The sequence below is a fragment of the Lytechinus variegatus genome, chromosome 5, assembly GCF_018143015.1.
Source record: "Lytechinus variegatus isolate NC3 chromosome 5, Lvar_3.0, whole genome shotgun sequence".
In the NCBI taxonomy this organism is placed as follows: Eukaryota; Metazoa; Echinodermata; class Echinoidea; order Temnopleuroida; family Toxopneustidae; genus Lytechinus; species Lytechinus variegatus.
Window position 1 is genome coordinate 33,946,510 of NC_054744.1, and position 22,978 is coordinate 33,969,487.

The 22,978-nt window shown below is 37.3% G+C and overlaps 1 protein-coding gene across 1 annotated transcript; it reads right to left on the reverse strand.

The window, feature by feature from the left end:
* Positions 1-221: 221 nt before the first annotated feature.
* Positions 222-1,785, reverse strand: LOC121415415 (thyrotropin-releasing hormone receptor-like). Its single transcript, XM_041608614.1, has one exon. It carries the CDS (start codon positions 1,491-1,493, stop codon positions 222-224), a length of 1,272 nt encoding a protein of 423 aa, XP_041464548.1. The 5' UTR covers positions 1,494-1,785.
* Between the last annotated feature and the right edge of the window lie 21,193 nt (positions 1,786-22,978).

Consider the following 22,978-nt stretch of genomic DNA (forward strand, 5'->3'; position numbering starts at 1 on the left):
TTGACTGTAAATGGATTTATTGCACTATACTTAGACATAGGGTTATCAAATATCACTGATCATTTTGCACGAATGCCTGGTCACGTGATAAAGGTGAAATGTCATTTCTCGTGATGGCAAAGCTACGATAATCGTAAGTTTCTTTTTAAACAGGCCCCTGCATATACATGTACATATAATTGTTTTGTGAAATCAAGCGAAAATTGCTATCATGAAATATCTCAAAATAAATTTAGTTTCACACTGAGAAGCAAATCTTTACAATCTCGTCTGAATGATCTCCGTAATATGAATGAAATACCAAAATGGTAGATTCTGTTCAGACCTGGGAACCTACACACGACCATGAAGGCAGTGTATGCTGCGTAGTTTGTGTCTCGAAATTCCGGTTTGTAGCCAAAGATAATGATGAAGAGGGTAGGGATCCACGTTATGAGGTAGAGCAGCATGATGACGATTAAATGTTTCCTTGTTGCTTCTGCTCTCGGGGAATCGCCGTTTAGTCTCGGCACGTTTCGTCGACAAGAAGTATCCAGAACTTCGTCCGCTGTTTGAATTGGAACGATGGCAGAAACGTCACCGTCTCTGTTTGGCCGTGTTGGTATTTTCGGGATTGACAGGTTGTACGAGGCATTGTTGGACGGGCCTTCTGACGTAGATGGGCCAACTTGTTGTGTGATGTGAACACTAGATACAGGACAAGTCGCCATGGTTTCATTGGCTACAGCGTGCCTACCTGTTCTAGGGTAGCTCACAACAGGGAGGGAAGAAATTGAATCTTTTTTTTCTTTTCCATTGACTGCCTGACCATCTAAAACAGTTTCATTAATTTCAGTCCCTCCTCCTCTCCGATGATTATGCTTCAAATCACTCGTGTTAGCTCTATTGAAACCAACTCTTTTTAACCGTCGAACTCGCCTCAGGACGCAGCCATACATGGTAAGTGTAACGACTATCGTCAAGATGTGGAAAATCGTTAGAAAGCAAATGTAAACTGTAGCTATAAGATGAAGTCTCTGTGGCATGCCGCAGTCGAATTTGTCATTGGGGTATGAAACAACATCAAATAGGACGCTTAGTGGTAGACTGGCCAAGACGGATACTCCAAAGCTAATGGCGACCGACACTGCTGAGGCTCGAGGGGTAAACCTGTAGTCATGAGGCTTACAAATCGCAAAATACCGATTGCTTGCTATAAGAGCCGCCATGAAAATAGAAGAATTTAAGCCAAGGTAAAATATACCACCACATGCCTGACAATACGCTTTGCTGGTATGTTTTCCGAAAAACAAATAATTATATAATCGTACTGGGCTTGTCAAAGAAATCACGAGATCGATGATTCCGAGTCCAATTGCCAAGACCGAGAACGATGTCCTTCTCTTTCGTTTGTACACGGCGATGATAAGGATGTTGCCTGGTATACTGATTGTTGTGACAATTATCTCGATAACAAATGATATGATAGTATTCAACTCCATATCGACTACCATTCAATTCTTAATCTTTATACCGTAAAAACTTCAGAGAAAAGGGGACAGTAAAGATTAAGAAAATCGTGTAGATAGTGCATTTACCCGATTATCTCCACAAATGATCTTGTTGGTGAAATGATATAGGATCCTCGCGCTGATCAACAATGCAAAGTGTTTAATGAAAAGCTACATTGCATATTATAATCAAGGTCGACGACATGAGAAGTGAGTAATGAGAGTTTTAGGTCAACGAATGCTTATATTCTTCTCGCCGAGATTGTTGTCTGCTTGGCGTCATTAGGAAAACCGGCCAATGAAATCCAACCACCGAGAGGGAAAGCTGTACGATTAAGAACCGAAGAACTACTGACGTATGATATTCAGTGTATGGCATCTCAAGTCAGACTTGAGATGCCATACACTGAATATCATACGTCAATGGTAGTACCATAATTATTTTTTTTTTTAGATAGTAGGGGGCAAGTGTAAGGTAAAGGAGTTTTTCTGCATCATCGTTGCAACTTATTTCATTAAATCCGCTTTTGAGCATTAAAAATGTCATTAGGCCTAAAAAAATGGTGTCATGAATGATAAGAATTATTATGCAACAATTATAGCGCTTAATACAATTTTTTTCTGAGCGCTGCATGCTATTACCCCGGCTTTAGCACTGCTACCCTGATCGGGCACTCGAGCATTCAAGGAATTTCTTCTTACCGGATACCTGCAATGAACGACGCCACAAACAGGATTTTTTTATTAGAAAACATTGTGCTATAAGGCAGTCAACACAAGTCAAAGTCAACAATAACGCCAAAAAATGGTGTTACTTTCCACATGACTCATAATAAAGCATGTTTAGCATTTAGGTAACTGGGCTATGACACGCGAAGCAAATTCAAGTTGCCATAAAAGTTTTGGAAACGTGGCCGAGTAAAAGTGAGAAAAACCAGAGCGAATGACAAGAATATCAATATTAAGAGAAAAGATTACTATAACAAGAACCGAAATGGAGGATCCTATCCCGGGGGGGGGGTCACTCTCCACATGGATTGCTACGCATCCGTGTCCAGAAAAAGCGTCGAAAAGGGTCCCGTTTCAGGCACTCGGGCGGCGTCGACGTCTTTGGCAAAAATGGTTGCATTTCAGCACCATTCGCCTTTTCTTTCTCTTTTCGTCTAATTTGGCTATGACGATGACGCCATTGAGGGGTGCAAACTTGGTCTACGCCAGTTAGGGTTGCAAATTTGAGATTTGGGAGTAGATCTAAGCCATAAACACCATGAAACCATGGGCGCGATTTAAACGATACAAATAATCCGTGCACACGCCAGCCAGCGCATCACTTATGAGAGATTACCCCGTATAGTGTAGTCTCTCGTCTTACACCCGGCTACTAGGCAGCACGCCTTAGGTTTAGGCCTATTTTTCTATACCATTTTGTTTGGTTCAAACCGGGGATTCCTATATCGATTTGTTTTCTTTTATTATTATCAATTAAGACAGAAAAACAGGAGATACAGGTTTAATTAATGTATGCATTTTCAACACATTAACTGGTATGGATTCCATTTTTTCAAGTTTTGATGAAATTGGTAAAACGAATGTTAAGTGATGCATCAGTCAGTCAAGGTAAGCAACAGTTTTCACTTGCATTCATTAATTTAGGCCAAAAGATGGCTATTCAAAGTGGCTAAGAGAAGTGTCATTTAGAGTAAATTATGCTGCCCTTAGTTGAAATAACTTTTTAAAAATGCCAGAAATTTATACCTGTTGTATGTAACACCAATTTATAACATCAGTATTCTCTAATCAGTATGGTTTCAAATTAATCAATTTCGATATGTGTACGCCTCAAATTAGGGTATCAAATTAGGGGCTTATCCCTGTTATCGCCACTTAGGGTGGCTTTTCTCATGGGTTACGCCATTTAGGGCTGCAAAGTTAGTTAATGTAGTTACGGCGTTTAGGGTGCATTTCTGAGGTTGTCGGACACGGGTGGGTAGCAGTCCATGTGGTGAGTGACCCCCTGGGATCCTATATGCTGAAGATAATCATATTTTTTTAATTCCATAATAGTACGGATGCACTACCAGCTGATAGGTCCATGGTTTGCATCACGGTCACTTGAAAATATAACTAAACATTTTTGGGCATACCTAAACTTTCTGCTCCTGTGCAGTTTTTAGCTGGGAAAAATAGTTTTCGCACCAGATACCAAACACGGGTTCAAAGGCTTTCAAGCCAAAGTATATACACTTAATAGAAAAGCAACTCACTACCACCATGGACCTATCCCATATGCTACCGCTGTTGTTTCGTTGCCGACTAATGTTTACGAGCAGACACACGCACACACATATTATGTTCATATCTACTGCCGATTACAAAAGAGGCTCGTAGGAAAAAAAATTGTTCCCATGGCCCTTGCTATCCCTTAATATCCAGGACATCTGGTCGCCCAGCTTAGAAGCCCATTAATAGACGTTTTAGAGCAAACTGGCACTTTAAATTTAAAACTATTGACTGGACTGGTAATTGCATGACAAAAAAAACACAAGGAGGACGTCTGCCGCAATTAACTTGCATCCCTCACTTAGCTAAGACTACATTGTTATATGGAGCTTTTAAAGAAGGAATACATCAATCCAAAGTTGGGAATCTAGGCGGCGTAGGGTTGAGTGGCCCTAGGCTGCCCTTTGAAGGGCATATAACAGGCAAATCGATTACCTTTAAAATGTAAAACCTTTTTTTTTATTCCTCGACTGATTTTCTTTTAATTCAGTGTTTTGTTCGTCTGATTTTTTTTCTATATCTGTTCAAATAATATTATTTTAAGTCTGAAGTACTGCTTTGAAACTAGGTATTGAAGACTGTAAAGGGATTTTTCAAAAACTCGCTTGATTTGCTTCCTCGCATGTTGCCTCTACGATTGACAAATAGTTCCGAAGCTATACCCTTTTACAGCCATGATCGTGGTCTAGAATTTGTATTATTTTTCGAAGGTCCTTCATTAATTTGAAAAAAAAAACGCTGGGTGGAATACTGAGGTCAGGCACATATGCAGAAAAAATCAAACAAGGTAATGGAAAATGTATAAAATCGAAATCTTCATATTACACAATGTAAATGCTCCAAAAATTAAGTTTTAGAAGATTTTAAATACAACAAATTTACAGCATTTGTAAAGGTAAAATATTCTTATGATTGTTTTAACGTTGCTCATAAGTAAAAAAAAAATGTCTAGTGTAAAATGTACTCGTATAGGAATACTGTACAAAAACACAAGGCAATATTGGTCATATTTCTGCTAGTACGCTTGCGCAGTAGGAGCCGATTTTGATAGCTAATTTCATTACTTGCGAAATCTGGTTGGAACCAGTTTGTGAACAAACGCATTGTACATAAAGGTCACCGCACACCTTACGACCCGACTGGTCTACGACTGGCTTGCGACTGAGTGAGTATAGAGATGAATCGCAAGGAGAAGTAGTGAGAGGCAAACAGCTAAGCCTTTTGTTCTAGATAATAGCTTGAATTATATTCTACTTAGATTAAATTCTGTATAGTGATTGGTTAAAAAAACAGGATATTTAGGTAAACTCTCGGGCGCATCGGTCAGCGAGCTGTCTCTCTCTCAAGGCCAATCAATATTGTATAAGCATTCCATCTCTAATAATTGGCCTAAAGAAGAATATATATATATATTTAAATAAAAGAGTTGCCAAAGCTGTTGTACATGTGTAACTTCACACATTTAATGAGATGAGGCCAATTCAAAAGATGACGCCATTCGTAGCTTTAGCTTTCGTCTTTATCATGTTTATTAACACTTCGTCAGAAGCATCTGTAATTACAGACTATTGTGGTAGTAAAGTACGATGCCTACCGTATTCTACTTTACTACCACAATAGTCTGTAATTACAGACGCTTCTGACGAAGTCTAAATAAAGACAAACAAGTGGAATGCCTCTGGGGCTCGTTTCTCAACACATGGACAAGTTAGTCATATCTTTATCCACCAACCACGGAGTTAGTTCCAATATTACTAAACCTGTTTCTCGAAAGGCTTCCTAACTAGAATACCTTGATATCGATACTATCGGTAAAAAGAGCAGACGAGACGTAGCCTTAGTCACAAAATAGCATAATTTTCAATAATGAAAATTATGACAAAATTGCAAATATTGTGATGAATTGGGAAATAAATCTTTTCTAAATAATAGCACAGGTGTATTATGCATCATACACACTTAGACCATGAAGACTGGAGCATTCAATTGCAGAAAAAATTAAATTATGAATAATTCATTTTGTGACTAAAAAATCACTTGTGGACGTTGAGATGGGTGCCCCCGGGATATCAAATTTTGATAGTTTACGAAATTAAGCCATAACGCTTTTCTTTGTAAAATGATGATAATTATACGGTCTTTTACGATTCCAAACGGCATCAAAATATAATTTAAAGAAGCATTTTTAATCATTGATTCCGAAACATAAGATATTGACGAATTATATGCATAAATTAAAGATAGAATGTATCCAACGTTTAATAGGGGTCCGAAAACAACAAATACGAGTTCAGTTATTGATGGCCTGACGTGGTAGAATCTTTATCGATTACATCATGTTTCTATTTCAAAATGAATGGTTTGTGGCATTTTACCAACAGTTTTTACAGTTTCTTTGTATTACAGTTATCATTGAATGCATTAACCCACTTGTTTTGTGATGTAATTTCAACCTCTGATCTCAACCTATGATTGATTACGTAAGATTATCATTTTAAAATTTCTAGGCGCTTTGGCATGTCATAGTCTACCCACGTGATGCCACTACGTCATTAAGAAAGAAGTTATGACGGGTCCGGAGGTGTCATAAATATTTAGTGAGGTTGTTGTACCCGATCTTGGTAAAGAGGGCTTCGTGAAACGGTTAGCGGACAAGTAGGTCACTATCTCCGATTTAGTCAAGAAGTTAGACTTATGACGTTGTTGAGAAACGGGCCCCAGGCCGTCTCACCTACATCACGCGATTCAACATGGCAGCAGTGCTGACTTTGAAAACTACTATAACTCGCACAAGATGTTCAGTGATACTTGGTTACTCTTATTTCCACGTTTTATGAACTAGACCAATACACTTATATATGGAAGCTTAAAAGTGCCACCGAGATGTTGAGATAATTATCTCGGGAAGTCGACATCTTAATAGCAAAAGATAAGATGACGAGATCCCGGATCTCATCATGTCGACATCTTTAAGAAGAGATGATGAGATGACAAGATCCCGAATCTCATCATGTCAACATCTTTTAGAAGAGATGATGAGATGACAAGATCCCGGATCTCATCATGTTGACATTTTGTAGAAGAGATGATGAGATGACAAGATCCCGGATCTTATCATGTTGACATCTTGTAGAAGAGATGATGAGATGACAAGATCCCGGATCTCATCATGTTGAAATCTTGTAGAAGAGATGATGAGATGACAAGATCCCGGATCTCATCATGTTGACATCTTGTAGAAGAGATGATGAGATGACAAGATCCCGGATCTAATCATGTTGACATCTTGTAGAAGAGATGATCAGATGACAAGATCCCGGATCTCATCATGTTGACATCTTGTAGAAGAGATGATCAGATGACAAGATCTTGGATCTCGTCATGTCTACATCCAGTGGAAGAGATGATCAGATGTCATGATCATGGATCGAAGATCTTGTCATCTGACCATTTCTTCTAAAAGATGTCGACATGACGAGATCCGGGATCTTGTCATCTCATCATCTCATCTTGTCATCTCATCAACTTAACCTCAGATTAAGATTTGATGTTGACGCCGCCACCGCCGCCGCCGTCGCCATCGGAAAAGCGGCGCCTATAGTCTCACTCTGCTATGCAGGTGAGACAAAAAGCTAAAGCTAAGAATGGTGTCCTGCGTCATCTTTTGAGTTGGCCTCATCTCATTACGTTTCATACTCACACCTCAAGAGCGTTTGTTACAAGTAAACTTGTCATCACATTATCACATATATATATCACATTATATAGGCCTACATTATGTATGTATATATACATATATATATGCATACATATATATATATATATATATATATATATATATATATATATATATATATATATATATATATAATCATTATAGCACTTATGCAATAATGATTAATGCATTATGAGCGTTTTTACGTTGGTGTATTACATTACACAATGAAATATCCACCTGCAAAACTCTAATCGGATAACTATAGGCCTACAGAATAAAGACTAGCCCACAATTCTGCATCATTATCATAAATTACATTTTGAACTCAAATATGAACTCATACAGTACAGTATACTCACATTAGAGCACAGGTAACATCAAAATAAAAGTTTGCTCACACAGTGTTACTTATTGTCCTATACCATGGATGATCCATATAATACTTGTACATGAATTTCAGTATTCCCGTTTAGACCACCCCTAATCAAGACGATAGATCATGATCTTTGACCTCCAATACAGTGGACATTAGCTGATAAAGCTTTGATTACATTATAGGAGACTTAAATACAAAAGCACGTTTCGTGTCAAAACAATCCAGATCATTTATATAGGTGCTCGGGCATTACTAAATGATTATGACTATGTAACATTTTACAAAAATCGACACTTCACCCGGGAATTAAGTTGCTCTATATAGGACCCGGCAAAAGGTGCGAAATATGGCATATGAATTCGCCAGTGTCCTCTTTGAATAACAAAACATCTCCATGATTTTTATCGTTCTACACTTTAAAAAAATGAAGTGCTAATTTAGCAATGAAGGCTCGTATAGTGACTGCACTACGAGTGCTGATTTGAACAGAAAATCGGCACTCGTAATGCGGTCACTATTTGTAAGTGCTAAACTAACACTTCATTTTTTTACAGTGTAAGTGCCTCATGACTAACGAAAGCTGTCAGGGCACTTCATCTCTCTCAAATGGAATATGAATCCAACGAATGTTCCTGATTCTGGTACAATTTGAGCCAGCTAATTCCTTATTTAGAACTTACCACCAGTACAATATAGCCCTACACGTCTTTCTGGGTGTGTTAAAGGTAAAAGTTAAAGGGGAATGAAACATTTGGAACAAATAGGCTTGTGTAGTAACAGAAAAATCAAAGAATAAGAATAAAGAAAGTATGAGAAAAATCGGACAAATAGTGAGAAAGTTATGAGCATTTGAATATTGCAATCACTAAAGCTATGGAGATCCTCACATTGGCAATGCGACAAGGATGTGTGATGTCACTGATGAACAACTTTCCCTTTCGTGGACTATAAAATACCCTCAAAATGTCTCTTTTTGCTTTTTCTTATGATGATACAAACTCTTTAACCATGATGTATTCTTTAAATAAATATGTATTACATGCCCTCATGTAGACAGAACACATGATTTATGGATAGATGTGATAAAAGAGGCAATTCTAGTGAAATATATACTAAAGTAATGGGGAGAGTTGTTCACAAGTGACATCACACATCTATGTTGCATTGCCAATTTGCTATCTCCATAGCATTAGTGATCGCAATATTCAAATGCTCATAGCTTTCTTATTATTTGTCCGATTTTTCTCACTTTCGTTGATCTGTTTCTTTGATTTTTCTGTTTTCACACAAGCTATCTTGTTCCAAAGGTTTCATTCTCCTTTAAAGGTCGGTCCGGGCGTAAATAATCATATCTGACCGACACAAGTATGTGAAAACTCTATCACACAAGCACATGCACCCAAACACACATACCACCCTTGCACACACACACACACACACACACACACACATTTTATTTCTCGTATTGAGATTTCATCAGCGAATGTGAATCTCATAGGCCTACAATTTCAGGTGTTATTTGTTAATCCATTATTACATTAGACGGTATGCTGTCTTTCAAAACGGTTTATCTTAGAATTGGCAAACTCAGTTCCATAAAAAAACCCAATGATCTGGCATCCCATGACTTTTTTGAGACTAGTAACCTGCTACTTTCTTGTAGTTTGTTCAAGGTATTGAAATTCCCTGTACGCTGGGCATCACAGTATGTGAGGAATAATGTAACACCAATATAATGCATAGCAGATAATTGCTAAGTGGAGAAATACATCTTCAATCTTCATACTACACCTTGTTTTTATTCCACAGTTAGCATGGCTAGAGTAATGTTTTCATAATGTGCTTAAAAATCAAATGAGAATCATATAGGCTGATTTCATATAAAAGTATACGGTGCTCGCTTTTCGCTATTCACTATATACGAGCATAATTATTATAGCGGGTCACGCGGCTATACTTTTAGCGCGGTCAAAATAGATACCTCAGATGAAGAAAATGTGGCTCTTCTCTCATTCAAAATAGGGGTTTATTTTATTGAATGTTATCATTATTATTTAGGTCTAATCGTCGTTTGTACAATTAATTTGGTGTATTCATCTGGACTTCAATGTATGCCAATAACCATTTTCGTCCTCCCAAAAGTTAATTTCTGTTTGAAAAAAAAATCACCCGTCATGGATGTACACCAATGGCAAACATTCTCTACTTTGTAAACTATGATTCGGAAGTTCATTTATCATAATGGTAAACAGTGGTGGATCCAGAGGGGGGCGCCCCGGGCGCGCGCCCCCCCCCCCCCTATTTTCGCCGGATTTTTTTTTTTTGATGGTTATATTTACTGGATTGGTACAACGTAGTCAATTTCAAGGGCTAGATCTAGTCAAAACTATATTTTAACTTACGCTCATGGCCTTTGTGTTCGCACAAATGCACCTCTGTCATACTGTATTATGTAAATTCCGGAATTCCAGGGCGCGCAAGTCGATTGGTTGGAAAGTTGCACCACTTGTAATCGGGAGTTGCAGTGCAGTGACCAGTGTGAAGATGTTGGATTGGATATCATTTTTTCCCGAAATTTTGTGTTTTTTGTAACATGCGTTTGTCCGTCTTTATGGCAAATACATGTAAATTGTAAGTAACAGATCGCGAGAGAAAGTGTCAACGATGCGAATGATAATGTCTATCCCCGAGATTATTCTTCACTCAAAGATGAAGCCCTATATCGGGCGCCACGTGCGCAGCATTATCATTCTGCCTTGGTCATGTACGTTTTCACTGAAATGTATAGGTCAGACATATTTGTATTTAATGTAAACTAACTTTTACACTTTCTGGTAGATTCAGAGGCATATTATCCAGAGCGCCCCAAGTTTCGCCGAAGCAATCATTCCAACGAATTATCAAGGAGCAAAATTGTATATTCTCAATCACCAGTCGAACCCACTCCGCGTTTGCTGTGTATAGGCAGCTATATGTCAGCGTAAGGAGCGAAGATTTTATGTGACGGGGGGGGGGGAGAATAAAAATACTTTCGTGCTGGGGAAAAACGTCCCAAGGACACATTGTGTATTGTTAAAAAGTAGAAATTGTGACATTAACCCCCCCCCCCTTACCCCATTTTTAATGTTTGATAATCTATAGGTTTGCTGATTACAATATATCTAAAAAAAAAAAAATTGCCAGCAAAATCGAAAAAAAATAGTTTTAAAAATCTAGCCTAGTATGCAGTATCTTAACACAATATAATTATGACAAATGGGAGGATACGGTATTAAATCTAAAGCGGGACATTCTCATAACATTCCTCCAATCGCGCTTACGTGATAATGCATTGTACGGCAAAACTTCCTTGAATTAATCATGCATGTCATAGAAATACATTTGGGTGTGATATTCGTTATCAAATTATTTACTGAAGTATTTCACTTACGAAAAACGTATATAATATTTTGTGGCTATGCCCACAGAACCTCGAGACTTGCACAGGCAGCAAACGGGATCTATATAGTCATGATAGTGCAGAGCTTTAAAAGTATATCCCTTATATATTATAGTGTGAGTAATTAAATTCCACCATTTCGTCTTTTCTTCGTTTGTCTTGCATAAATAAACTTTCCATATTTTCATCTTAAAAAAATAAAAGTCATGATTGAGCTCAAACTTGGCAGGAATAGCTTTGCCCAACAGAAGGCAATCAATACAGTTTACAACATTTACTTTGTTGGTTGGAAAGCTAGTATACTTTGATGTAGAAAAAACATCAAATTGGAAGCCTGTATGAATTCATGGTCTAAACAAGTTGTAATTTCATAAATGAAAAGCTTACAAAATGCCTTCTGAACTCTGTATACCGAAGACGAGCCTCGGTTTATTTTACATTTTCTGCCACTGATAGTTATAACTTATACAATTATGGACTGGATATCAAAGCTCCACATGTATTTTCTAGCATTTTATCATTGACCTTATTTAATTATTTGTGGTATAGTTTTAACAAGTACTTCGTAAAAATTGATTATCTTGTGTTAAAATAAATATAAATACAATGTCATCCTGGCTGGTCATAAGTTAAGATGGCAACGCGATGAGAGACTTTGAACGTAAACAATAAAATGATGAGAATCCCCTTAAGAAGCATTATATTACTTTGAGGTTGTGCAGAATGACTGGATTATTGAAGATGATTTGAAAATAATACGAGGGAAAAGGTTGATTACCAGAAGATGATGTCGTTTTTTTCTGTAGTTTGTAACAATTTACTGTGCATTTTGTGGAAAAAAGAACCAAATTTTATGCATGTTGCCATACGACTAAACAATTCTCGTTTGAAACACACAATGTAAATACACAAATGACAATAAACAGAATGGATTATTCGGAACTTATCGATTACAAGTCTCAGTTTCATATCATTTAAATTTGACGTTTCAATCACACGATGCAAGCAAGTGAAGAGCCTTTGCCAAATGTATGTTTTGAATGACCGCTTATACGGTGTGTAACTGGAAACCAGCTCCTAAATGAGTCAGTATGTGTCTTTTATTCACGAAGTTACAGTGATTTAAGTGTGCATTTTTCTTCTAAAGGTGCTCTCAAAATACGACTTTTGGACATGATTTTTTTGAAAAAGTCCTTGCCGTGGGAGGGGGGTATCCCCCCTCCCACACCCTCCCCCCGCTCGGTCGCTTCGCTCCCTCGCTAGGAGGGGTCCAAGAATTGAACCATGAGTCACTCCCGTGCTGACATCCATGACATTTGACTTATAGTATATTGGATGTTAACATATCGTTTTTCTTCATTTAGCATATTTATATATGATCTAAACCATGTACGGATCAGAACAAGCACATTAAAGATGTATCTGGTAAATCTATCAGTGCCATCTCCTCCTCGGGGTATATCCCTTAACAGAGGTGCGGGTAACAATACGGTTGTCATGGGGATACACATCATTATACCAGAAAAGAATGAGGAGTTCTCATTAGCTTGACAAGGTTAAATGTGATGTCCTCCGGGAACCAATGTAATTTGCGGTACCTGATTTTAAGTTCTCGCCGCACTCCCCCTAAAGCATAATCATTGCAGATATTTTTTAATTATCTTTAATTGGTTCTGCTTAAATAGGGCCATAATGAATACGTATAGATACAAAGACCAATAATTGACAGCGTTTCTGGTGAATTCCTCGCCCTTCTAGTTGTTTTTGTGTAGTGACATATGCTTCTTTTCACGACTATTTAAAGTGATTGCCCCCCTTTTAAGGTCTGAACATAAAACATTTCCAGTCCGTGCTTACGTTCGCAATAGTGGATTGGTGAGATATGTCTGTTTTCCATGAATTCCCCAAAACAGTCCTTAAAATGATTTTTTTTCTAGTCTGAATTTCAAAATTTTTCAGCTGGCGCTTCACCCTCTCATCATTAGGCTAGTGAAATACTTATGATCTTAGTGAATTCTTACAAACAAGCATTAGAATGCCCCTTAGGTCTAAATTTCAGAAATTTTCAGCTCCCGCTTCGCGCTCGCAATATTTGATTAGTGAGATATGTATCATGTTTTTGCTTACAATAACTACAAAAAGTGTTTAGGTGTAATGCTAACAAAATCAGCAAGACCTTGGGGCTCGCATTAGATGACTATCGTAAGATATGTATGCTCTTCAGGAATAAAAAAATTGTCCTTAAAATGTCCCTGTTTAAGGTCAATATATATTAAAACAAGTGGAATGCCTCTGGCCGTCTCACCTGCATCACGCGGTTCAATATAGCAGCAGTGCTGACTTTGAATACTACTCTAACTTGCACAAGATGTTCAGTGATACATGGTTACTCTATGTCCACTTTTTATGAACTAGACCAATAAACTTAGAGATATGATGGTTATTCAACAAAAAAACCCAACATGGCCAAAGTTCATTGACCTTACATGACCTTTGACCTTGATCATGTGACCTGAAACTCGAACAGGATGTTCAGTGATACTTGATTACTCTTATGTACAAGTTTCATGAATCAGATCCATAAACTTTCAAAGTTATGATGGTAATTCAACAGATACACCCAATTCGGCCAAAGTTCAATGACCTTTGACCTTGGTCATGTGACCTGAAATGCGCACAGGATGTTCAGTGATACTTGATTACTCTAATGTCCAAGTTTAATGAACTAGACCAATAAACTTTCAAAGTTATGATGGTAATTCAACAGATACCCCCGATTCGGCCAAAGTTCATTGACCCTAAATGACCTTTGACCTTAATCATGAGACCTGAAACTCGCACAAAATTTTCAGTGATGCTTGATTACTATTATGTCCAAGTTTCATGAATGAGATCCATAAACTTTCAAAGTTATGATGGGAATTCAACAGATATCCCCAATTCGGCCAAAGTTCATTGACCCTAAATGACCTTTGACCTTGGTCATGTGACGTGAAACTCATGCAGGATGTTCAGTGATACTTGATTAACCTTATGTCCAAGTTTCATGAACTAGGTCCATATATTTTTTAAGTTATGATGACATTTCAAAAACTTAACCTCAGGTTAAGATTTCGATGTTGATTCCTCCAACATGGTCTAAGTTCATTGACCCTAAATGACCTTTGACCTTGGTCATGTGACATGAAACTCTAATAGGATGTTCAGTAATACTTGATTAACCTTATGGCCAAGTTTTATTAACTAGGTCCATATACTTTCTAAGTTATGACGTCATTTCAAAAACTTAACCTCAGGTTAAGATTTGATGTTGACGCCGCCGCCGCCGTCGCCGTCGCCGCCGCCGTCGGAAAAGCGGCGCCTATAGTCTCACTTTGCTTCGCAGGTGAGACAAAAATCAGCTGGCGCTTCGCGCTCCCATTGTTTGTTTAGTGAAATTTGTACGTATCATGATTACGAAAAAATTCTTATAATGACCCTTTTTAAGGATTATATCAAATAATTTAATTTCATTTCATTCATTTATTCAATTTTTCCAACAAAATATAGAAGCAATAATTACAATAAATAAAATATAACATCAGAAAATACAAATGACATAAATATTCAAATAAATCAAATGTAAAGAATATGCACCTGATACAGAAGATAATATATCAAAAATGTTGGAAAAACGGAGTGGTCCAATTTCGCATTATATTGATCAGTAACATACATGTCCTTTTAATGGCACAGTCCCTAAAATGTCTATATTAAGTCAGTATACCTGGCAATTGAGCTCTCTTCGCGCGCCCACTAAGTGACTCCAAACAAAAATTGGCTGGTGCCCCCCCCCCCCCCACGGTGACCCAAGGTACGCCCCTGTCCACGTACCTCTGGTATTTAACATCTCCATTCGATTACCGCTGTACAGTGCGTGCAGGCACCATCCCGAATGAACCTCAAAAGAGGCGACTTTACCAATTGGTTGGTTTGGGCTTAATTGAGTATTGAATAGAGTTTGTTCCAGCAAGTAACGTGTACAGTTAAGGGGATTGTTATTTTGTTCTATTTCTGAAATAGATATATAACTTTCCAGTATGCTCCCAAAGAGGGGGGGCCACTTCCATTCACGAGTGGATACCATGCGCGACCATGGGGTCTCGAAAAGCACCCTAAACACGTAATTTCCATGTTCTGAAAATGCACCCCTTAACAAGTATTGGCGTGTGAAACCCTACCCTAAACAAGTATTGGAAACAAAACGATACTCATGGCAAATATTCCTTGAAATGAACCCCTAAACAAGTACGGGAATGTTTTATTGTTACGGGTCCTTCGGTCGTCGGCTTTACCTTATTTGGTTTAGAACGACCCCACCTTCTACACCTCGCGCAAATCGGACTCTAAACACGATGTGTTAGGGCAAAAAGGGGCAAAAAGGACATCCTCTATAAAACATTTTAATTTTGTTTTATCATCCCCGCAAATTCGACCCTAAACACGTAATTTTCCTAGCGAAATAGATACCCTTTTTTCATTATTTTTGTGTTTTTGACACCCTTATCACGTTACGTACGTAACGTGCCCTATCGTGAAAAAGACATCCTTTTTACGTGTTTTTTTGGTCGCGCATGGTATCCACTCGTCAATGTAAGTGGCCCCTCCGGGGCTCCCAAGAGAGGAATGACCAATGATGAACCGACCATTGGAATAGGCTGTGATTATCATATCCGTTGTGCTTAGGGAACCACAGGCCCGGGACATTGTTCATATTTCAGTCTTTCCAGCGGTTCACATCACTCGTGGCGTTTTTGTTCCATATGCTTTTTAATTATATAACCATGGAATCACAGCCCGTTCCCTTCCGCCATTGCAAACAAGTAATCAAGGAGTGGTTTTACATGTACAAGCATGGTTTCTTATACATCTTACATGATATGTAATACTTTGGCGATTTGCTACCATATAAATCGATATACGTGTAAAGCTCTGGTCCCACTGCACTTACAGATGCAAAGCAGATGTACAGTGTAATAAGATCTTGAAAAACGTTATGCATCCGTTATGTTCTCATTGCGTAATTATAGTAGGCCTACGTGTTACGCTCTTTCCATCGAGCATTTTATCTGCGCCAAAAAGTTTCGAGCTAGCTGCACCAAACTTTTAGAGCGGTTGAACTTTCGCCTTGTCCTATGTAAATCCGCAGCATAACGTGAAACAAACGTCACATGTCCGTTATCATCCGCTATACGTCCGCTGTATCTTCTTTACATCCTCGCAACTCATATCCACTGCAGCGGAACAATGGAATGAGGGAGGAAAAATAAGGTACATTGAGTGTCTATATATTGTTGGTAGCGCGTAAATAAAAAAGGATGTAAGCGTATACATCTCGTAACCCAGTAACCCCTTCGGAACTGCCATCCACTTCCATCCGTTCTTTATCCGCTAGGTTTCCGATGAACATCCGTTTAAAGGAAAAGTCCACTCCAACAAAAAGTTTATTTGAATAAAAAGGAAAAAAAATCCAACAAGCATTACACTGAAAATTTCATCAAAATCGGATGTAAAATAAGAAAGTTATGACATTTTAAAGTTTCACTTAATTTCACAAAACAGTCATATGCACATCCTGGTCTGTATGCAAATGAGACCGATGACGTCATCCAGTCACTATTTCTTTTGTATTTTATATTATATGAAATATTCTAATTTTCTCCTCATTACCAAGTGAAACAACGATGAATTCCTCCATGTACATGTGGAATTAGCATTGTTTAATACTCTGTTTCAGTCAAGTTGGTCCTTATTGTCAAATTTGTAAACAATGAAATATTGTATAATTCAAACAATAAAAACCAAAAGAAGTGAGTGAGGGCGTCATCGACTATCTCATTTGCATGCCACTCAGTTGTGCATATCACTGTTTTGTGAAAAATAATCAAAACTTTAATAAAATGTCATAACTTTTTTATTTTACATCCGATTTTGATGACATTTTTTGTGTTATGCTAGTTTGAGTTTTCTCTATTTACATGTATTAAAATCAACATTTTTTGGGGGGGTGGACTTTACCTTAAAGTAATGATCAATGTTGATTTATAATGATTGATTCTGAATTGGGGCATCAACTTTTTCCTATCAATCATTTAATCAAAATTTTCAATAAATCAACTCATCCAATGTGCGATGTGATCAATAAAACATTCAAATTTTTTTAAACAATTATTTCATAAATCATCATAATCAGTCAATTTCTTGGTAATCATTCACTGAAAAACAGCCACCGGTCACTTGGCAGTTAAGTTTTAAATAGGCTAAAGAGAGAGAGAGGAGCCGGGGAAATGGAGGTGGAGGGGGGGTACATATGAATTTTTAATTTGTAAAGGACACTGACATTAAAATTCCTGTTCACTCATACATTAAATTTCAATTTAGCAACTCATTAAATTTGCCCGAAAAACAAAATCTCACTCATTAATTTAGCATAACGCCCGTAGCTTTGTAAGTTCCAAAGGATGAACCTCTAAAAAAACTGTAAGACTAATTCCTGCCCAGAGTAGCCAAGCTTAGTCTCTCAGGAGAGAAGGGGGGGGTAGAAATAGAGGAAGGGGTTGCTAAATGTTCTGTTAACCTTTTCCCATCAACTTACTTCACCGACTTATGGCGACTGGGCACATGTAGTTCTCCCGGTGGGGTCACTCAATATGACTTGGGGACCGCATGACCGTTACCAAAATCGAGGGAAAAGGGGTCAATTTCACGGAACGTCCGCGGACAGAACTCTCCTCGAAGTAGTGAAAATAGGGGTGCTCACTGTCCTCGATCTGATGGAAATAGGGGTCAGGAAAAAGGGGAGAACGATTACGGGAAGTAAAATCCGTCGCCGAGTCACCAGCCGCAGAGGGTGCGCGCATCATGCTCTGTATCTTTATATGGACAAATCTACATTTATTTTTACAAAGAATTCTACTTTTCTTATTTTTCAAGAAAAATAAAGTTCTTTTGGATTATTATGACTTGGCTCTTGGTCATCTTTAAGGACTGAGCACTCTGACGCCTGAGTTGCAATTTCCTCTAATGAGGAAAGGGTGTTAAATGCCCTGTCCTTGAAATACGTTAAATAGGGGTAAATTTGCGAAATGGGCAAAAGTGTCCTTACAATCTTATAATTAGGGGTGTTTCAAGGTACCATTTTACCGCAATTTTGTCCTTGTTTTGCGTGAAAATAGGGGGGTAAATTTCACAAAATGTCCTTGAAATTGACTGCAATAGGGGGTCACTTGCATTTGTGGTAACGGTCATACGTGTCCCCCTCTGCGGCTGAGTGACCCCACCGGGGTAGTCCTATCTTACCTCCTATCCCCTGACTCTCATGAACACATTACTGAGATCCGCATGATATAGTCCAAATGCTGCACTAAAAATTGAAATTGAAAATCAGTCATGCATTAAATTTCAATTTAATAACCCATGAAATTTTCTCAAACAACAAACTGATCACAATTGTTCATTAAATCATCACAAAACCCTCAACTTTGCAAGTTCCAAACAAAAAAAAACTGAAATTGGAAGGCTAATTCTGGCCCAGCCAAATTTTCATAACCTTTATTTCAGTGGGCAGCGCTTGCTCAAGCATGAAGTTTTCCAACTTTTTGGTGTCATTTGAACTTGATTGGCTTTCCATATACATGGATGATATATGATGCTATATGGAAGGATACATAATAAATGATGCTACTTGCAAAAAAAGAAAGGCGCTATAAACATCAACTAGTAAAACGTGGATTCTCCCTAATAAGGAACATTGTTACATTCATGCTATTGTCATGCTGTATTAGTGAGACAAAATGAGACCATTAGTGTTTTAGCATATGGACTATGCTACTTTAATGGCACTGTAAAAGCGGATACTAATGGCATTGTAAAAGCGGGTACTAATGGCATCGCACACTGCTAATGTGGCTTGCAAGATAATAATGTTTAAGAAATTCTTAAGAAATTCTTAATTACTACTTCGTGTGCTAGTATTTGAGAATGACAGCCTGCAGGTTGCTTGATTGATGTGTTTTTGAATAAACACATTTCCTTCTGTTCGATTCTAAAAGTGAAAGTTTTTTACATGTATAAGGGGCATACTCTTCCATTTTTAATACGGGGGGGGGGGCTGTTGTGAGGGGATTGCAAATAATTCAAGGAATATCTTATAATTGCACTTTGCTATAGAAAATTATCTGAACGATTGGTTTACAATAAGTAAATTCATGTATGTACTGTAACTTCACTCATTATTATTCTTCTTCCTCTGATGTGATACATATACGTTTGATGAATTGTATTTACTATTTAATTACTGTACATGAACAGGGCCATGGTTGGATATAAAGCTTTTTATAGAGTGAAATAATTTACCAATTACTGAAATACTTAAAATATTAAATCCATGAAAATATAACTTTCACATTTGTCCCTAGAAAAAAGAGAAATAAATGCAGATTTATTAAGATGTCATAAAAACAAATGATTTCAGAAATCTCACTTAATAATAATCATTATGAATAAAGTGAGAAAACTAAGTTTACTTTGACTTTGTACAAAAACTCACGTCTTGTAGCAATTCTGGGTCTGACGTGCACGTATGTAATGTAGGGTAATTTTTTTAAAAGCGCATATGCGGGCATCGTGAATCTGGTCTCAAATAATGCACAAAGACTACAAATTAAGAAGTCGGTGAGCGGCGCAGTCAAAAAATTTTGCATAGAAGTAGGAAAATGTATATTTTACTTGTTTTGAGATAATTCCATGTCCAAATTAAAGTCACTGATGATTTAGAGAAGGACCAAATCGAAAGTATTAACGAAGCAAAATGACCCAATATTGGCAGATACAAACAATTTTGACTGAAAATTGAAACACTGGCCGCATAGAGAGCCCTTCTTTTAGATCCAGAGCCCAGTACAGGTTCATTCCTCTCTCCCTCAATCATGCTCATCTCTTTCTCTCCCTGTCAAGGTCGCAGAGGGAAATTACATAGCATAGCTTGCCTATGTTTACCTTAGGCTTACCGGTACTTCAGTCTCTTGTCTCCAGTAGTGGTGGAAGGCAAAAATGAGTTCCAGCTTTAGATGCTATAGGTTATGGTCATGTTTTCATTTTTCGATGAAATTTTGGGTGTTTTGCTTTTTTGGACTTTCCTCTTTTCATTCAGCTTTTTCTCAGGATGAACTGGAGTTTGTAATAAATAAAGAGCAAAGATTATAACCATATCTTCTGTAACATTACATCAGATTTTACTGACATGTCAGTGCTCTGCTAGCTTGATTTTTGTCCATTTATTCAAATGAACCTAATAAGACATGGACATACGGGTAACCGGTTATCACTGATCATCTTGCATGAGTCTTTGGTCACAGGATCAAGGACCAAGGTCACTGAGGGTCAATGAACACATCATTTGATTATCATATGAATGGTGTTTTTGTTGAATGATCATTCAATATTTGTTTTCAAAGTCAGCACTGCTGCTATATTGAATCGCGCAATGCAGGCTAGACTGCCAGAGGCATTCCACTTGTTACAAGAAAATACATCATGCAATTTGTCTAAACAAATCTGAACACTCACTTTAAGACATGACACCTTGGTTCATTACATCTGGAAGAGACTTGACCATACGGTTTGGCTTACTTACAGATTCTACCAAACATGGACCTGCTTAAAGTTCAACGAGTGAAACACCTCTGGCAGTCTCACTTAGGGCTGTTTTTGTTAAGAAAATTCTCTGTCGATATCGTGCTTATAAATCCAATTATTATTATTATCTTACCAATATCGATAACTGTTGACAAAAGAACATACAGTAATACGCATTTTTTATCCATTATGGCGAGGTCACATACTCATGTTAGTCAAAAGTTATATCTGCCACTGTACCAAGAATGCTATAAAATCTACGTTCATCAGATGTAAATGAATACATAACATCTTTTAATAAACAAATCTAGCATAAATACACCTTTGTCACGTTATTAGCATTATTTTAGATTTGATGAAGTTTAATCGATAATTTTGGGGTTTTTAGGACATCATTCTGAGCAGTCGACGTCTTTCGCCTATCCGCCATTTTGCAATCATGTACATCTTTGAATGTAGAGGGCAGCAACACACGGCCATGTGCTGCCTTCTATGCTTACATAATTGGTAATTTGCTAAAATTGAATCTGCGCTTGTGATGTTTTTGATATGATCGAAATGGAGTGCAGTGCAGTCACGATGTTTGGATTGTCATGATTATAGCGAAGTGGGGTGAGATCGTGCTTTGTAGCTAGTATTTGTATTTTGGTGAGATTTTGGAGAAATTTCTGTTGCTGTTCTGTGCAGTTTGAGGAAAGTATGCTTTCTGTGATTTTCCGTTGGAAAAGCCACTTTCAAAAGGCCTCTTCTGTGAATTCCTTGAATCACTGAGTCCCTACATAATAGTGGGTATTATCAATGAGAGAACGTTATCAATATCGGTAAGTGGCAAAAAAAAAGCGATTATCGACAAGACTAGCAATACGGAAATTATACATAACAGCCCTCGTCTCACATGCATTATGCAATTCAATGTAGCACAAGTGCTGACTTGGAAACCAATTAAGATGAACATTAAGTCACAAAAGCACCATTCATATGACATTATACTCAGATCATTGAACCTCAATGACCTTTGACCTTAATCATCTAAAACTCATGCAAGAAGATATATGATGCTCGATTACCCTCATGTCCAAGTTTCATGAACTAGATCAAAAGCCTTTCAAATGGTAGGATATTTGAAAAAAATACCCCCAACATCAAAAATTTAACCTTGGTTAAGATTCAATGTTGAAGTTGCTGCCATCAGAAAAGAAGTGCCTTGTACTATCGTTCTGTTATGCGAGACAAAAACCTGTATAGTTCTCTAGACAGTCACTACAATAAAATACAGAAGCTATCACAAAAATTATATATTTTAGTACACTTTCAAAGATACAAAATGTACTTGCTTTATTAAATCACCCTTGACTTTTAGATTTCTGTTTCTCATATGTTTGCTACTGTTTTGTGCTGAAGCAATAATGGAAAATTTAATAAATCTGTTTTCTTAGAATGATCCATCTGAAACAAAAATAGACATTTGAACAATAAATTCATTCTTTAACCCTAAATAGACTGGGCTATTTCGACGCCTAAGAAGACTGGGGGGGCTGATTCAGCCCCCCCTTATGATCTCGGCCGTTGATCGCGCGATCGTGACAAAAATTGGCACACGCGTTACCCATGGCATTATCTACAAAACTATAACATCAAATTCTGCAAAAAATCTCATGTTTCATTAATTATGCTAATTTATGCGTAAAATCATAAGTTTGCTGTTATTAATAAAATAATGCCCCTGAAATGCTAATTTTGGTTTCACATACTCTAGATAGGCATCTGATCAAATTTATTTTAAAAAAATTTCAACATCACATTTATTTTCTTATGTATTCTATTGTTTTCTAAATTTCTTATGTATTTCTCTGTTTTTTTACTTTTTGTTTTTTATTGTTTTTTCAATGGAAATTGTCGGGGACTTTATTTGGACCATAAAAAAGATAAAATTAATTGATTTTAAGCAGTAAAAGGAAAAATAATGATACATTTATGAATTTTGGCTAAAAACACTATTT